Source organism: Pyrgilauda ruficollis, unplaced genomic scaffold, assembly GCF_017590135.1.
Source record: "Pyrgilauda ruficollis isolate IOZ18807 unplaced genomic scaffold, ASM1759013v1 scaffold493, whole genome shotgun sequence".
Classification (NCBI taxonomy): Eukaryota; Metazoa; Chordata; class Aves; order Passeriformes; family Passeridae; genus Pyrgilauda; species Pyrgilauda ruficollis.
In genome coordinates, this window is record NW_024526522.1 from 1 (window position 1) to 16,251 (window position 16,251).

At 44.0% G+C, this 16,251-nt stretch overlaps 1 protein-coding gene across 1 annotated transcript in view; it reads right to left on the reverse strand.

The window, feature by feature from the left end:
* Positions 1-837: 837 nt before the first annotated feature.
* LOC121360141 (arf-GAP with coiled-coil, ANK repeat and PH domain-containing protein 3-like) overlaps positions 838-16,251 on the reverse strand; it is a gene marked incomplete at its 3' end in the record, with an annotated part of 48,085 nt that continues 32,671 nt past the window's right edge. Inside the window, exons 6-18 of the mRNA XM_041479671.1 lie at positions 14,549-14,732; positions 13,552-13,596; positions 12,146-12,241; positions 10,655-10,729; positions 10,171-10,182; positions 9,004-9,116; positions 8,084-8,135; positions 7,043-7,143; positions 4,295-4,406; positions 3,271-3,479; positions 2,299-2,368; positions 2,094-2,188; positions 838-1,052 (exon numbers count right to left, since the gene is read on the reverse strand). Coding sequence (XP_041335605.1) covers positions 838-1,052; positions 2,094-2,188; positions 2,299-2,368; positions 3,271-3,479; positions 4,295-4,406; positions 7,043-7,143; positions 8,084-8,135; positions 9,004-9,116; positions 10,171-10,182; positions 10,655-10,729; positions 12,146-12,241; positions 13,552-13,596; positions 14,549-14,732 — 1,379 coding nt within the window. The remainder of the gene's footprint in view (positions 1,053-2,093; positions 2,189-2,298; positions 2,369-3,270; positions 3,480-4,294; positions 4,407-7,042; positions 7,144-8,083; positions 8,136-9,003; positions 9,117-10,170; positions 10,183-10,654; positions 10,730-12,145; positions 12,242-13,551; positions 13,597-14,548; positions 14,733-16,251) is intronic.

The window sequence follows — 16,251 nt, forward strand, 5'->3', positions numbered from 1 at the left end:
ATATATATATATTAGTGATATCTAGGCACCACCTCCACTAATTTTCTAAATATATATAATAATTTCATTAATAAATTATGTATTCACTAATTTCTTACTTAATAATTATATGAATGCATTAATCTATTAAATATCTATTACTATATATTATGTGATATATAGTTTATATACATATATTATATATATTATATATAGTCCATATATATAATATATATTATATATATATATATAAAAAATTTAAATATATATATATTAGTGATATCTAGGCACCACCTCCACTAATTTTCTAAATATATATAATAATTTCATTAATAAATTATGTATTCACTAATTTCTTACTTAATAATTATATGAATACATTATTAAATATCTATTACTATATATTATGTGATATAGAGTTTATATACATATATTATATATATTATATAGTCCATATATATAATATATATTATATATATATATATATAAAAAATTTAAATATATATATATATATTAGTGATATCTAGGCACCACCTCCACTAATTTTCTAAATATATATAATAATTTCATTAATAAATTATGTATTCATTAATTTCTTACTTAATAATTATATGAATACATTAATCTATTAAATATCTATTACTATATATTATGTGATATATAGTTTATATACATATATATATTATATATAGTCCATATATATAAAATATATATTATATATATATATATATAAATTTAAATATATATATATATAGATACTAGTGATGTCTAGGCACCACCTGCACCAGTTCCTGACTGCATTCCCCCCATCCCCACCATGGCCGGGTGGTTTCCAGCCCAGCCGCGGCCGGCACCCACCTGAGGCCAGCATGGCGGGGCAGGCGCCGCCGGGCTCCTGGCGGTATTTCCTGCGCGCCGTGGGCGCCCTGCAGCCGCTGCTGTGCCTCTGGCACTTCTTGACGCACCAGCGGCGCGGCTTGCGCTCGCCCTCGGCCAGCGCCTCCCCGCCCGGCAGCTTCTTCAGGAACTTCTTCTCCACGTACTTCTCCTTGATCCAAGCCTCCTTGTCCTGCCTGAGAGGGGGCAGCACGCAAAGGCAAATTTAGGGGATTTGGGCCAAGGGGTTTTGTCCACCTGAAGCCTAAAATTCCTGTTCCTCAAACTCAAAAATGAGTTTTGCATTTGCAGATTTCTGAGGGAACTGGGTTTAGCCCAAAGCCGCCATGAGGAGATTGAGCTCTTCCTCTGGGGTGTTTTGTCCACCTGAGGCCTAAAATTCCTGTTTCTCAAACTTAAAATGAGGGATTTTGAGGTCTGTGGACCTGATTGTCAAGAAGGAACTGGGTTTAGCCCAAAGCAGCCATGAGGAGATGGAGCTGTTCCTCTGGGGTGTTTTGTCCACCTAAAGCCTAAAATTCCTGTTTCTCAGACTTTAAAATGAGGCATTTGCAGATCTCTGAGGGAACTGGGTTTGCCCAAAGCCACCATGAGAAAATGGAGCTGCTGCTCTGCAGTGTTTTGTCCACCTGAAGCCTAAAATTTTTGTTTCTCAGACTTTAAAATGAGGCATTTTGAGGTCGCTGGACTTGCCTGTCCAGAGGGAACTGGGCTTGCCCAAAGCAGCCATGAGGGCTTGAGCTGCTGCTCTGAGGTATTTCATCCACCTGAGCTCTAAAATTGCTATTTCTCAACCTTTAAAATGAGGCATTTTGAGGTCTCTGGACGTATCTTTCAAGAAGGAACTGGGTTTGCCCAAAGCCACCATGAGGGGATGGAGCTGCTGCTCTGGGGTTTTTTTGTCCACCTGAAATTCCTATTTGTCCAACTAAAAAATTCTCCTGTTTCAAAGAACAACCAAAAGGTGCAGGGGGGGTTGAGAGTGGAATGAGCCCCAGGTGCTTCAGGTATTTGGGAGGTCTCAAATTTAGGGTAAATCCTGCAATTCCTGGTAAATCCTGCAATTCCCAGCCCCGCTGACCCCCACGAGAGACCAGCTCAGGTGAGTGGGATGGCATGGGGGGACCTGAGGAATTTGGAGCCCTCTGAACCGGTTCTCCATGGGTTTGGGGTTGCCGTGGGGATCCCTGAAGCTTTTCCACAGATTTTGGGCTCACCTGGAACTCCCTGCTGTTGGTTTCTTCAGCCCCAGCTCCTCACACTGCGCCTCGTAAATCTGGTTCATGGTGCTGTTGCCCAGCTCACACATCAGCTGGAAGTGAAATTCAGGGAGGGAATTAAAAGGCTCAGGGGAGGAATTCCCCCTTTTCCAGGGAATCCCTGGATTCCCAGAATTCCTCCCTGGGAGAATCCAGCACTCACTTTCAGCAGCTCTGGCTCCCAGGAGTCCAGCGTGAGGGATCGGACCTTGGAGCAGTGAACACCCAGGCTCCTGTTCAGCCAAGAGGGAGAAAATCCAGAAATTATTACAATTCCACAAACCCACAATTTCCCAAACGAGGTTAGGCCAGCTCTGAATTATCCCTCTGCAATTCCAGCTCCACCACTTTTCCTAGAATCCTGCACTCCATCCCTCGCCATTTTTCTCCTGGGAATCTTTTAACCCATCCCTGGTTGTTTCCCCCAGAATCCTGCCCTCCATCTCTGGCCATTTTCCCTGTAATTTTTCCCTGGAATCCTGCACTCCATCCCTACCCATTTTTCCTGGGAATATTTTAGTCCATCCCTGGCCATTTCTCCTGGGAATCTTTTGGTCCATCCCTTGACATTTTCCCTGGGATCCTGCCCTGCATCCCTGCCCATTTCCCAGGATTTTTCCCTGAAATCCTGCCCTCCCTCCCTGGCCATTTTCCCTGGGATCCTGCCCTCCATCCCTACCCGTTTTCCCCAGGACTTTCCCCCAGAATCCTGCCCTCCATCCCTACCCATTTTCCCCAGGATTTCCCCTGGGATCCTGCCCTCCATCCCTGCCCATTTCCCTGTGATTTTCCCCTGGGATCCTGCCCTCCATCCCTGCCCATTTCCCTGGAATTTTCTCCCAGAATCTTGCCATCCATCCCCAGCCATTTTCCCCAGGATTTTCCCCAGAAATCCCGCCCTCCATCCCTGTCCATTCCCCCCGATTTCCCCATGAATCCCACCCTCCATCCCTCCCCATTCCCCCCTGATTTCGCCAGGAATCCCACCCTCCATCCCTCCCCATTCCCCCCCGATTTCCCCAGGAATCCCGCCCTCCATCCCTGTCCATTTTCCCCAGGACTTTTCCCCTGGGATCCCGCCCTCCATCCCTGCCCATTCCCCCCGAATTCCCGCAGATCCCAGAGCCCAGCACACCTGTGGATGCCGGAGCACTCGATGCACAGCAGGATGCCCAGGTTGATGCTGGCCCAGCGGGGGTCTGCCTGCCCGCAGTCGCAGCACTGCTCGTTCCCAGGGATGCTCTGCACCCTCTGCAGGATCGTCTCCCCCTTCCCGCTGCGCTCCCGCGAATCCGTGGCCGAGTCGATGCTGCTGGTGGAGGGGGAGGCTGTTCTGTCCAGCCTCTGCAGGGAAAAGCAATAAATCAGGAGATGAACGCCTCCAGCACACCTGGAGGAAGGCAAACTCGGCTTGGTTTGATGCCTTGGAGTGGCTCTAAAGCAGGAGGATGACACCTCAGTGTTGGATTAAGTTCTTTTTTGATTTAGAGATGGGGCAACTGAGGTGTTTTAAAAATTTTTTATTTTTAGTCTTATGTGAAGGGTGAGACAATACAGATGTTGTAATTTATGTTATTACAATTAGAAGCTGTTTTTTAATTACAATATACTATAAGTGTTTTTTGGCTTATTAGTTTTTGTTACACTATGTTATAAATTTTATCTCAGTGTTTGCATATACATGTACAAGACTGTGTGAGCTTTCTGCCAGGTTTTGAGAATTCTTTACAAATCCATTTCCCACATCTCCACCTTTTTCTTGAACTGTAAAAAGAACAGTTTTAAGAATTCTTTACAGCTCCATTCCAATATCTCCCTGTTTTTCTTGAACTGTAAAAAGAACAGTTTTAAGAATTCTTTACAGCTCCATTCCAATATCTCCCCCTCTTTCCTGAACTGTAAAAAGAACAGTTTTAAGAATTCTTTACAGCTCCATTTCAATTTCTCCCTGTTTTTCTTGAACTGTAAAAAGAACAATTTTAAGAATTCTTTACAGCTCCATTTCCCACATCTCCCCCTCTTTCCTGAACTGTAAAAATAACAGTTTTAAGAATTCTTTACAAATCCATTTCTCACATCTCCCGCTCTTCCTGGAGCTGTCAGCAGTTTTTAAAAGTCTGCAGAAAGAGCAGGCTGAAGCACTCTGCCGCAGCCCTCACCTCGAGGTAGTAGCAGTCGGGGCTCTCGCGGTAGGCGGAGGCGATGCTGGCTTGCACAGCCTGGATCCAGGCCTGGCGCAGCTTCTCCGAGTCAGCCTGCAGCATGCAGCTCCTGCAGCAGCAGGGAACGGGTGGCAACGGGGTGGGGAGAGCCAAAAACACCACCAGGCTTTGGGGTGGGGCTGTTCCTCTTCATCCTCAGCATGGGGATTGCAGCGGGGCAAAAATTTACCCCAGGAGGTTGGGGTTGTTCCCACCCCAAAGCTTCCAGGTAAAAATTTACCCCAGAAGGTTGGGGTTGTTCTCACTCCAAACTTTCCAGGAAAAAAAGAACCCCACAAGTTTGGGGTGTTCCCTCTCCAAAGCTTCCAGACAAAAATTTACCCCATAATGTTGGGGTGTTCCCTCTCCAAACTTACCAGGTAAAAATTCACCCTGCAAGGTTGGGGTGTTCCCACTCCAATTCTTCCAAGCAAAAATTTACCCCACAAGGTTGGGCTGTTCCCATTCCAAAGCTTCTGGTTAAAACTTAACCCTACGAGCTTGGGGTGTTCAAACCTTTCAGGGAAAAATTTACCCCATAACGTTGGGGTGTTCCCACCCCAAAGCTTCCAGGCAAAAATTTACCCCATAATCTTGGGGTGTTCCCTCTCCAAACTTACCAGGTAAAAATTCACCCTGCAAGGTTGGGGTGTTCCCACTCCAATTCTTCCAAGCAAAAATTTACCCCACAAGGTTGGGCTGTTCCCATTCCAAAGCTTCTGGTTACAACTTAACCCTACGAGCTTGGGGTGTTCAAACCTTTCAGGGAAAAATTTACCCCATAACGTTGGGGTGTTCCCACCCCAAAGCTTCCAGGTAAAAATTTACCCCATAAGGTTGGGGTTGTTCTCACTCCAAACTTTCCAGGAAAAAAAGAACCCCACAAGGTTGGGGTGTTCCCTCTCCAAAGCTTCCAGGCAAAAATTTACCCCATAACGTTGGGATGTTCCCACTCCAAACTTACCAGGTAAAAATTCACCCTGCAAGGTTGGGGTGTTCCCACTCCAATTCTTCCAAGCAAAAATTTACCCCACAAGGTTGGGCTGTTCCCATTCCAAAGCTTCTGGTTAAAACTTAACCCTACGAGCTTGGGGTGTTCAAACCTTTCAGGGAAAAATTTACCCCATAAGGTTGGGGTTGTTCCCTCTCCAAAGCTTCCAGGCAAGAATTAACCCCACAAGGTTGGGCTGTTCCCACCCCAAAGTTTCCAGGTAAAAATTTACCCCACAAGGTTGGGGTGTTCCCATTCCAAAGCTTCTGGTTAAAACTTAACCCTACGAGCTTGGGGTGTTCAAACCTTTCAGGGAAAAATTTACCCCATAACGTTGGGGTGTTCCCACCCCAAAGCTTCCAGGTAAAAATTTACCCCACAAGGCTGGGGCTGCTCCCCTCCAAAACTTCCAGGTAAAAATGAACCCCACAAAGTTGGGGTGTTCCCTCTCCAAACCGTCCAGGCAAAAATTTACCCCATAACGTTGGGATGTTCCCACTCCAAACTTACCAGGTAAAAATTCACCCTGCAAGGTTGGGGTGTTCCCACTCCAAAACTTCCAGGTAAAAATTTATCCCACAAGGTTGGGCTGTTCCCATTCCAAAGCTTCTGGTTAAAACTTAACCCTACGAGCTTGGGGTGTTCTCACTTCAAACCTTTCAGGGAAAAATTTACCCCATAAGGTTGGGGTTGTTCCCTCTCCAAAGCTTCCAGGCAAAAATTTACCCCATAAGGTTGGGGTGCTCCCTCTTGAAAGCTTCCAGACAAGAATTAACCCCACAAGGTTGGGGTGTTCCCACCCCAAAGCTTCCAGGTAAAAATTTACTCCACAAGGTTGGGCTGCTCCCCTCCAAAACTTCCAAGTAAAACTTAACCCTACCAGCTTGGGGTATTCTCACTCCAAACCCTTCAGGCAAAAATTAACCCCACAAGGTCGGACAGCAAAAGATGTTCCCACTCCAAACTTTCCAGCCAAAATTAACCCCACAAGGTTGAGGTGTTCCCACCCCAAATCCTCCAGGTAAAAATTAACCCCACAAGGTTAATTGAGGCAGAGGTGCTTCCAATCCAACCCAGGGAGCCGTGGGGAGCCCCAGACTCACTTGGTGGGGGAGACGACCTCGAAGCAGAACCTCCTCTCGATGTCCTCGCAGGGTTTGACCGTGCAGAGCCTCAGGTCCTCCACCACCACGGTCAGCACGTCCTGGGGGACACAGCAGGGCCTGGAGGGGCTTGGGGGGATCCCTGGGGCTGGGGCACAGCTGGGAAATTCCTGCCCAGACCCTCCAAACTCTTTCCCAAATCCTCCCAAGTCCCCCCTGCCCAAACTCTGCCAATTCCTTCCCAAAACTTCCAAAGCCTCAAGCCCTGCAAAATTCTTCCCAAACCCTCCAAACCTCCTTCTGCTCCAAATCCTCTGAAGTTCCTCCTACCCAAAACCTCCAAAATTCTTCCCAAACCCTCCAAACCTCCCGTTAAAACTTAACCCTTTGAGCTTGGTGTGTTCTCACTCCAAACCTTCCAGGGAAAAATTTACCCCATAAGGTTGGATAGCCAAAGGTGTTCCCACTCCAACCTTTCCAGCCAAAATTAACCCCACAAGGTTGAGGTGTTCCCACCCCAAATCCTCCAGGTAAAAATTAACCCCACAAGGTTAATTGAGGCAGAGGTGCTTCCAATCCAACCCAGGGAGCCGTGGGGAGCCCCAGACTCACTTGGTGGGGGAGACGACCTCGAAGCAGAACCTCCTCTCGATGTCCTCGCAGGGTTTGACCGTGCAGAGCCTCAGGTCCTCCACCACCACGGTCAGCACGTCCTGGGGGACACAGCAGGGCCTGGAGGGGCTTGGGGGGATCCCTGGGGCTGGGGCACAGCTGGGAAATTCCTGCCCAGACCCTCCAAACTCTTTCCCAAATCCTCCCAAGTCCCCCCTGCCCAAACTCTGCCAATTCCTTCCCAAAACTTCCAAAGTTCCCCCTGCCTCAAGCCCTGCAAAATTCTTCCCAAACCCTCCAAACCTCCTTCTGCTCCAAATCCTCTGAAGTTCCTCCTACCCAAAACCTCCAAAATTCTTCCCAAATCCACCAAATTACTTCCCAAAATCTCCAAACTCCTTCCTACCCAAAACCTCCAAAATTCTTCCCAGATCCTCCCAAGTCCCTCCTGCCTCAAATCCTCCAAACTCCTCCCCAAGCCCCCCCAAACTCCTCCCTAAACCCCTCAAACTCCACCCCAAAACTCCTCCCCAAACCCCAAAACTCCAGGGCCACAGGAAGGGATTTTGTGGGAATTTGTGTGGGGTCACACACACAAAGCATCAGGTTTTACTGGGGACTTAATTACTTAATAAGTAATTATTTAGTACATAAAAAATTGAATAAATAAATGCTTAGTAAATAAGTAGTTATTATTCAATAGAGAATTAATAAATAATTACTTAATAAATTATTGTTTAATAGATAGTTAACAAATAATTACTTAATAAGTAATATTTAATAAATACATAAATACTTAATAAATAAACATTTAATTAATAATTATTTAATAAAGAATTACTTACTAAACAATTATTTAATAAATCTTTGCTGCCTTTTTCCAACCCTGGAGCAGCTCATGGCCTTGCTGTCCCTCTGATCCAAACCCCTGCTCCTGCCACCCCACTCCTCCCCAGCCAAGCAGTTAGTTAATGAACTCATTAATTAATTAATTAACCACTTGGTTGATCCCCTGCTGTCACCTGGGGCAGCCTCACTGACCTTTAGCTTCTTCTGGTAGACCAGCTGGCTGTTCTGGATGGAAAACCACCTCCTGAGGGGGACAGACACACAGACAGACATCAGCATTTCCCCATTAAAAAAATTCCAATTTTCATCAGGCTTTGGAATAAATAAATTAAGTAAATAAAATAAAATTAAATTTTAAAATAAATACAATGTTTTAATGGACTGTTTATGCACAGAAACTGCCTTTATCTGCATGGAAAAAAATTAAATTAATTTAAAAATTCATTAATCCCGTAAGATTGGGGTGTTCCCTTTCCAAAAAGGATTGGAATTAGAGTTTTTTGAAGGTGTTGCGTAAGAATTTCTTTCTTTGAAGCTTCCCCTGGTGCTGAGGAGGCAGGGGAAGGGAATTCCAGGGAAATTTGGTGCCATTCCTTGTCCCTCAGGCTTCCTGGTCCCAGTGGATCCAGGTGGAAATGGACATTCAGGAATGGGAGAAAAAAGCTGGGGAAAAAAAGGGAAAAAATGGGAAAAAAATAGGAAAAAAAATGGGAATGAAGACAGGGATGGAGCTGCCCACCTGGGACTGGGCTGGGGGAGGATTTTGGGACAAAACCTGGGATTTGAGGGCAGGGAAAACCTTGGAGCTGATGAGGCTGATGTTATTTAGAGGTCAGGAAAAGCAGGAAGAGGCTGATGTTCCCTCCAGGATAAGCAGGGAGGATCCTGGTCACGATTCCATTGTAAAAAAACACTAAAACTACAAAAAAAACCTCTCAAAGCAACCTGATTTTAATGATTTGAAATTACTTTAATGAGTCATTTTTAACTCCTCAGCTCCAAACCCCTGCAGTGATGCTGAGATCTCACTGGCAGGGAAGTGTGCCCCAAGATCAGGTGGAAATGGAATTATTCCAATGAATTGGGAGTGATGATTTGGAATTGTTTCTCACCTGTTCCAGGTTTTGAAGGCGTTGCTGGCTCTCTTGAAGAGGTAACCTTCCATCACCACCCCGTTGGGGGCATCCACGTTGAACTCCACCTTGGAGTCGTCGTAGGAGAAGTCCTGGGGGAAGGAAAGAGACTCAGAATGGCAGGATCCCTGGGATCAGGGTGGAAAGGGGTTAATAAAACAAGAGAAAGGGACAAATCTGCCAAAATCCCAAAGTTTTGGGCAGGATTTCTGAGAGGATCCCCAGCATCAGGGTGGAAATGATTTAATAAAGCAAGAAAAAGGGATAAATCTGCAAAATCCCAAAGTTTTGGGCAGGATTTCTGACAGGATCCCCAGAATCAGGGTAGAGAGGGGTTAATAAAACATCAAGAAGAGAAAAATCTGCCAAAATCCCAAGGTTTTGCATAGGATTTCTGGGATCACTGTGGAGATGGATTAACAGAACAAGAAAAAAGAGACAGATCTGCCAAAATTCCAAAGTTTTGGACTGGATTTCTGACAGGATCCCCAGAATCAGGGTGGAAATGCTTTAATAAAGCAAGAAAAAGAGATAAATCTGCAAAATCCCAAAGTTTTGGACAGGATTTCTGAGATCAGGGTGGAGAGGGATTAATAAAACAAGAAAAAGGGACAAATGTGCCAAAAATCCCAAAGTTTTGGGCAGGATTTCTGAGAGGATCCCCAGAACCAGGGTGGAAATGGTTTAATAAAGCAAGAAAAAGGGACAACTTTGCAAAATCCCAAAGTTTTGGGCTGGATTCTGACAGGATTTCTGAGATCAGGCTGGAGAGGGATTAATAAAACAAGGAAAGGAAAAAATCTGCCATAATTCCAAAGTTTTGGGCAGGATTTCTGACAGGATCCCCAGAATCAGGGTAGAGAGGGGTTAATAAAACATCAAGAAGAGAAAAATCTGCCAAAATCCCAAGGTTTTGCATAGGATTTCTGGGATCACTGTGGAGATGGATTAACAGAACAAGAAAAAAGAGACAGATCTGCCAAAATTCCAAAGTTTTGGACTGGATTTCTGACAGGATCCCCAGAATCAGGGTGGAAATGCTTTAATAAAGCAAGAAAAAGAGATAAATCTGCAAAATCCCAAAGTTTTGGGCAGGATTCTGACAGGATCCCTGGGATCAGGGTGGAGATCCAGGTGGGAACTCACCTGCAGGAGGGTCTGCAGGGCCAGGCAGCAAAGCAGGCAGAAGAGGAGGGAAAGAAAAATAAATGAGTTTATTAATTTCATTATTAATAATAATAATTCATTATTTATTCCCAGCCTTCAGGTTGGGAATCGTTGCCAAGGGTGGGAAGTCTGAGATGCCTCAGATTCTCTTGTGAGAATAAAAAGAAATTGATTCCATTTAAATTCTGCTTTAAAAAAAATTTTTATTTTGACTTCAATATTAAATGTAGGATTTAAATTTAAATTTTAAAAAAGAAAAAGTCAGGAAAATCAGGAAAATCCTGAATCTGAGCAGCGTGAGCTGCCCAACAGCCACGAGGGACTCAAGAACATCCAGAAAAATCAGGAAAATCAGGAAAATCCTGAATTTGAGGCACCTGGAGCCGCCCAACAGCCACGAGGGACATCCAGAAAAGTCAGGAAAATTTGGAATTTCCAGGAAAATCAGGAATTTGGGGCTCACCCTCTGCTGGATCAGGGCGTGCTTGTGCTCCATCTCCCTCTTCTCCACGGCTGAGTCGATCACCAGCTGGTCCAGCTGGGAAAAACCAAGAGAGGGAAAATCAGGATGGAGCTGGAGAGGATGGGGTGGGGACAGAGACATCCTGGACCAAAAAGAACCAAAAAAGGGGAAAAAGAGAGAAAATGGGGGGAAAAGGAGGAAAAAATGGGGGAAAAGGGGGAAAAATGGGGGGAAAATAAGGAAAAAATGGGGGGAAAAGGAGGAAAAAATGGGGGGAAAAGGAGGAAAAATGGGGGGAAAAGGAGGAAAAATGGGGGGGAAAGGGGGAGAAAAAGGGGAAAAAGGGAGGGAAAAAGGGGAAAAAGGAGGAGGAAAGGGGGAAAAAGGAGGGGGAAAGGAGGAAGGGAAAGGAGGGAAAAAAGAGGGGAAAAGGAGGGGAACAGAAGAGGGAAAAGGACAGAAAAAGGAGAGCAAAAGGAGGCAAGAAAAAGGCAAAAAGGTGAAAGGGAGGCAAAAAGAAGGAAAAAATAAAGGAAAAAAAGGAGGGGGAAAGGAGAGAAAAAGGAAGCAAGAAAATGGCAAAAAAGGGCCAAAATGAGGCAAAAAGGGGCAAAAAGGAGGCAAGAAAGAGGCAAAAATGAGGGGAAAAGGAGGCAAGAAAAAGGCAAAAAAGAGATGAAAAGGAGGGGAGGAAGGGGGAAAAAGGAGGGGAAAAAGAGGGGGAAAGAAGGGAAAAAGGAGGCAAGATAAAGGCAAAAAGGAGGCAAAAAAGAGGAAAAAAGGAGGTAAAAAGGGGGCAAAAAAGGGGCAAAAGGAGGTAAAAAATGGGTAAAAAAGGGGCAAAAAGGAGGTAAGAAAGGGGTAAAAAAGGGGCAAAAAAGAGGCAAAAAAGGAGCAAAAAGCCAGGTCTGGGTGGGCACCCTCCCCTGCAGCACCCCCAGCACCAGCTCTGGCTGTTCCCTGCTGGCCAGGGGGGGCAGCTGGCAAGAAAAGGGGGAAAAAGCCCAAATCTTTTTGGGGTTCAGGGCAGCCCCAGGGCCAAAATGCGGCAAAAAGGGGCAAAAAGGAGGCAAGAAAGAGGCAAAAAGGAGGAGCAAAAATGAGGGGAAAAGGAGGCAAAAAAAAGGCAAAAAAGAGATGAAAAGGAGGGGAGGAAAGGGGGAAAAAGGAGGGGGGAAAGGGGGAAAAGAAGGGAAAAAGGAGGCAAAAAAGAGGCAAAAAGGAGGTAAAAAAGGGGCAAAAAAGAGGCAAAAAAGGGGCAAAAGGAGGTAAAAAATGGGTAAAAAAAGGGGCAAAAAGGAGGTAAAAAGGGGGTAAAAAAGGGGCAAAAAAGAGGCAAAAAAGGAGCAAAAAGCCAGGTCTGGGTGGGCACCCTCCCCTGCAGCACCCCCAGGACCAGCTCTGGCTGTTCCCTGCTGGCCAGGGGGGGCAGCTGGCAAGAAAAGGGGGAAAAAGCCCAAATCTTTTTGGGGTTCAGGGCAGCCCCCTCACCTCGGTGGCCAATTTCTTCATGTAGGGGTCGAGCTCGTGCAGGAGGCTGTAGCCCTGCTGGAAGAAGGTGAACTGGGCGTGCATGAAGGACAACATCTGGGGAGAGAAACAACAGAATTCCACTTGTATTTTAGAATTTTGAGGTTGTAAGATTAAGTTTAGAATTAAATCTAAGATTGTGAGACTTTTTTTTGGACAACATCTGAGGAGAGAAACAACAGCTGGAGCTGGGATTGGGAATTTTAGAATTTTGGGGTTGTAAGATTAAGTTTAGAATTAAATGGAAGATTTGATTTGAAACCATTTTTTGGATAACATCTGGGGAGAGAAACAACAGCTGGAGTTGGGATTGGACATTTTAGAATTTTGGGGTTGTAGGATTAGGTTTAGAATGAAATGGAAGATTCAGTTTGAGACTTTTTTTGGATAACAGCTGGGGAGAGAAACAACAGCTGGAGTTGGAAATGCAGGGAATTTTTGGAATTTTGGGTTTGTAAGTTAAAGTAGAATTAAATCTTAGATTTTATTTGAGACTTTTTTGGATAACAGCTGGGGAGAGAAACAACAGCTGGAGTTGGGATTTGGAATTTTTTGGGTTATAAATTAAAGTTTGGAATTAAATGGAAAAATTGGTTTGAGACTTTTTTTGGATGACATCTGGGGAAACAACAGCTGGAGCTGGGATTGGAATTTTTAGAATTTTGGGGTTGTAAGTTTAGAATTAAATGGAAGATTTGATTTGAGACTTTTTTTGGATAACAGCTGGGGAGAGAAACAACAGCTGGAGTTGGAAATGCTGGGAGTTTTAGGAATTTTGGGGTTGTAAGTTTGGAATTAAATGCAAGATTTGAAGGTTTTTTTGGACAACAGCTAGGGAGAGAAACAACAGCTGTGTTGGGATTTGGAATTTTTAGAATTTTGGGGTTGTAAGTTTAGAATTAAATGGAAGATTTGATTTAAGACTTTTTTCTTGACAACATCTGGGGAGAGAAACAACAGCTGCAGTTGGGATTGGGAATCTTGGAGTTTTGGGGTTGTGAGTGGAAGTTTTGAATTAAATTAAAGACATCAGGGTTGGGATTTGAAAGTTTTAGAATTTTGGGTTTGTAAGATTAAGTTTAGAATTAGATGGAAGATTTTTTTTGGAGATTTTTTGACGACATCTGGGGAGAGAAACAACAGCTGGATCAGGGCAGGGTGAAAAACCCTCACTTTTTTTTTTCCCAGCAATACAAAAAAAAAGGCTTTAACTCTTTATTTTTTATTTTCCCAAAGCGATTTATCCCTCTTCTCCTTCCTTGCACTTTGCTGTGGGCACAAAGAAGGGAAAGCAGCACCCTAAAAATCCCAAAAAATTGGATTTTCCCCCTGAGGAGCAGCCAGGGCTCCTCTCCTGCAGCTCTTACCGCGTCCAGGATCTCGAATTTCTTCTTGGCCTGCAGCACGTTGATCTGGGGGGAAAAAAATCAAAATATTCCTCTCAGCACCAGCAGCAAAGCCAGCCTGGGAATCTCCAAATCCACTGGGAAATGAATCCCAAAGGATTCCTGAATAATTCCAGTGCAAAGTGTCTCTAAGGTGGGGTTTGGTGAGCTCCAGGTGGGGTAAAAAGGTGCCAGAAATGCACATTTCTCACCTGGACTGGTTAAAATCACTGCTGGGGAAACTTTTATTCCTTTCTCTTACTGAGATCAAATCATTGATTGAAAGGATGTTATAATAATTAATATAATTTATTTATATATATAATTTCTATATAAAATACATATATTTATATATAAAAATATAGAATATATTCTTTAAATATTTATATAAAATTTTGGTAAAATTTAATATAAGTTATGTATATTTTAAAATTTTATAAAGCTTATTGAAATGATTTATTAAAAGAGTAATTTTAGATGATTAGAGCATTTACAGCATGGTATAACTAACACTGGTAGGCCAAGAAACACTTATAATTAAGAAATTAGTAATATAATCACTGTGTATTATAAATTAGAAATTAGTATAATTAAGAAATGAAGAAAATAGTTAATTCTGATTGTGATGGTGTGAATTATCACATCTGTATTGTCTCACTCTTCTCATGAGGTTGAAAATAAAATAAGTTTTTCAAACACACCTCAGTTACCCCATCTCTAAATAAATTTAAAAAACCCTAATCCAACACCCTCACTCTGTGAAGAGAGCTTAATGTAGGACTTAAATTGAAATTTAAAAAGAGAAAAAATCAGGAAAATCCTGAATTTGAGCAGTTGGAGCTACCCAACAGCCACGAGAGACTCAGAAAAATCGGGAAAATCAGGAAAATCCTGAATTTGGGCAGGATCATCTCCCTTAACATGAAACCCAGACCCTAAAAAATAGAAAAGCTAAAAGCTGAGGGGTCAGAGCACCCACCTGCAGCACGTAGTCCAGGGCCAGGTGCCTGAAGCATTTCCTGGTGATGCTCAGGGTGCCCGTGGCCTCCTCCACCTCGTGCGGCTTGTGCCGCGGCGCCTGCGCGTTCTTCACCAGCGAGATCTCCATGTCCTCCCGCACCTTGTCGAACTGCTTCTTGGTCTCCTTGAACTTCCTCACGTCGCTGGGACCACAAATGGGGAGAAATCAGAGAGAAATGGGGAGAAATCTGGGTTAGAAGGTGAGAATGAAATGTGGAGAGGAGCAGTGAGGATGTGGCCACACCAAGATCCATTCCAGCCTCAGTCGAGTCATTCTTGAGAGAGTTGGGAAAGATTTTTATTTTATTTTTATTTTTAGGATTATTTTGGGGTTATTTAATGGCTATTTTTGGGTTTATTTTATGGTTGTTTTATGGTTATTTTTGGTTTTATTTGGTAATTTTGGTGCGTTCTTCACCAGTGAGATCTCCATGTCCTCCCGCACCTTGTCGAACTGCTTCTTGGTCTCCTTGAACTTCCTCACGTCGCTGGGGACCAAGGAAGGAAAAATGGGGAGAAATCAGAGAGAAATGGGGAGAAATCTGGGTTAGAAGGTGAGAATGAAATGTGGAGAGGAGCAGTGAGGATGTGGCCACACCAAGACCCTGCTCCAGGTGCCAGCAGGATCCCAGCTCAGCCCAGCGTGTCCATTCCAGCTTCAGTCCAGTCTTTAGAGAGCTGGGAAATATTTTTTAAAATTTATATTTTTATTATTATTTGTGGGTTTATTTTATGATTATTTTATGGTTATTTTTGGTTTTATTTGATAATTTTGGTGCGTTCTTCACCAGCGAGATCTCCATGTCCTCCCGCACCTTGTTGAACTGCTTCTTGGTCTCCTTGAACTTCCTCACGTCGCTGGGGACCGCAAATGGGAGAAATCAGAGAGAAATGGGGAGAAATCTGGGTTAGAAGATAAGAATAAACTGTGGGTGCCAGCAGGATCCCAGCTCAGCCCAGCGTGTCCGTTCCAGCCTCAGCTGAGTCATTCTTGAGAGAGTTGGGAAAGATTTTTATTTTATTTTATTTTTATTTTTATGATTATTTTGGGGTTATTTAATGGCTATTTTTGGGTTTATTTTATGGTTGTTTTATGGTTATTTTTGGTTTTATTTGGTAATTTTGGTGCGTTCTTCACCAGTGAGATCTCCATGTCCTCCCGCACCTTGTCGAACTGCTTCTTGGTCTCCTTGAACTTCCTCACGTCGCTGGGGACCAAGGAAGGAAAAATGGGGAGAAATCAGAGAGAAATGGGGAGAAATCTGGGTTAGAAGGTGAGAATGAAATGTGGAGAGGAGCAGTGAGGATGTGGCCACACCAAGACCCTGCTCCAGGTGCCAGCAGGATCCCAGCTCAGCCCAGCGTGTCCATTCCAGCCTCAGTCAAGTCTTCCTTTAGACAGCTGGGAAAGATATTTTTTTATTTTATTATTATTGGTTTAATTTTATTATTTGTGGTTTTATTTTATTTACTATTATTATTGGGATCTGAACTTTGAGATGTTTATCCTGCAGGATCAGCCCTGCAAGATCTGAATTTTGGGATGGGTTTGTCCTGCAGGATCAGCCCTGCAGATGGATTTTGGGATGGGTTTGTCCTGCAGGATCAGCCCTGCAGATGGATTTTGGGATGGGTTTATCCTGCAGGATCAGCCCTGCAGAT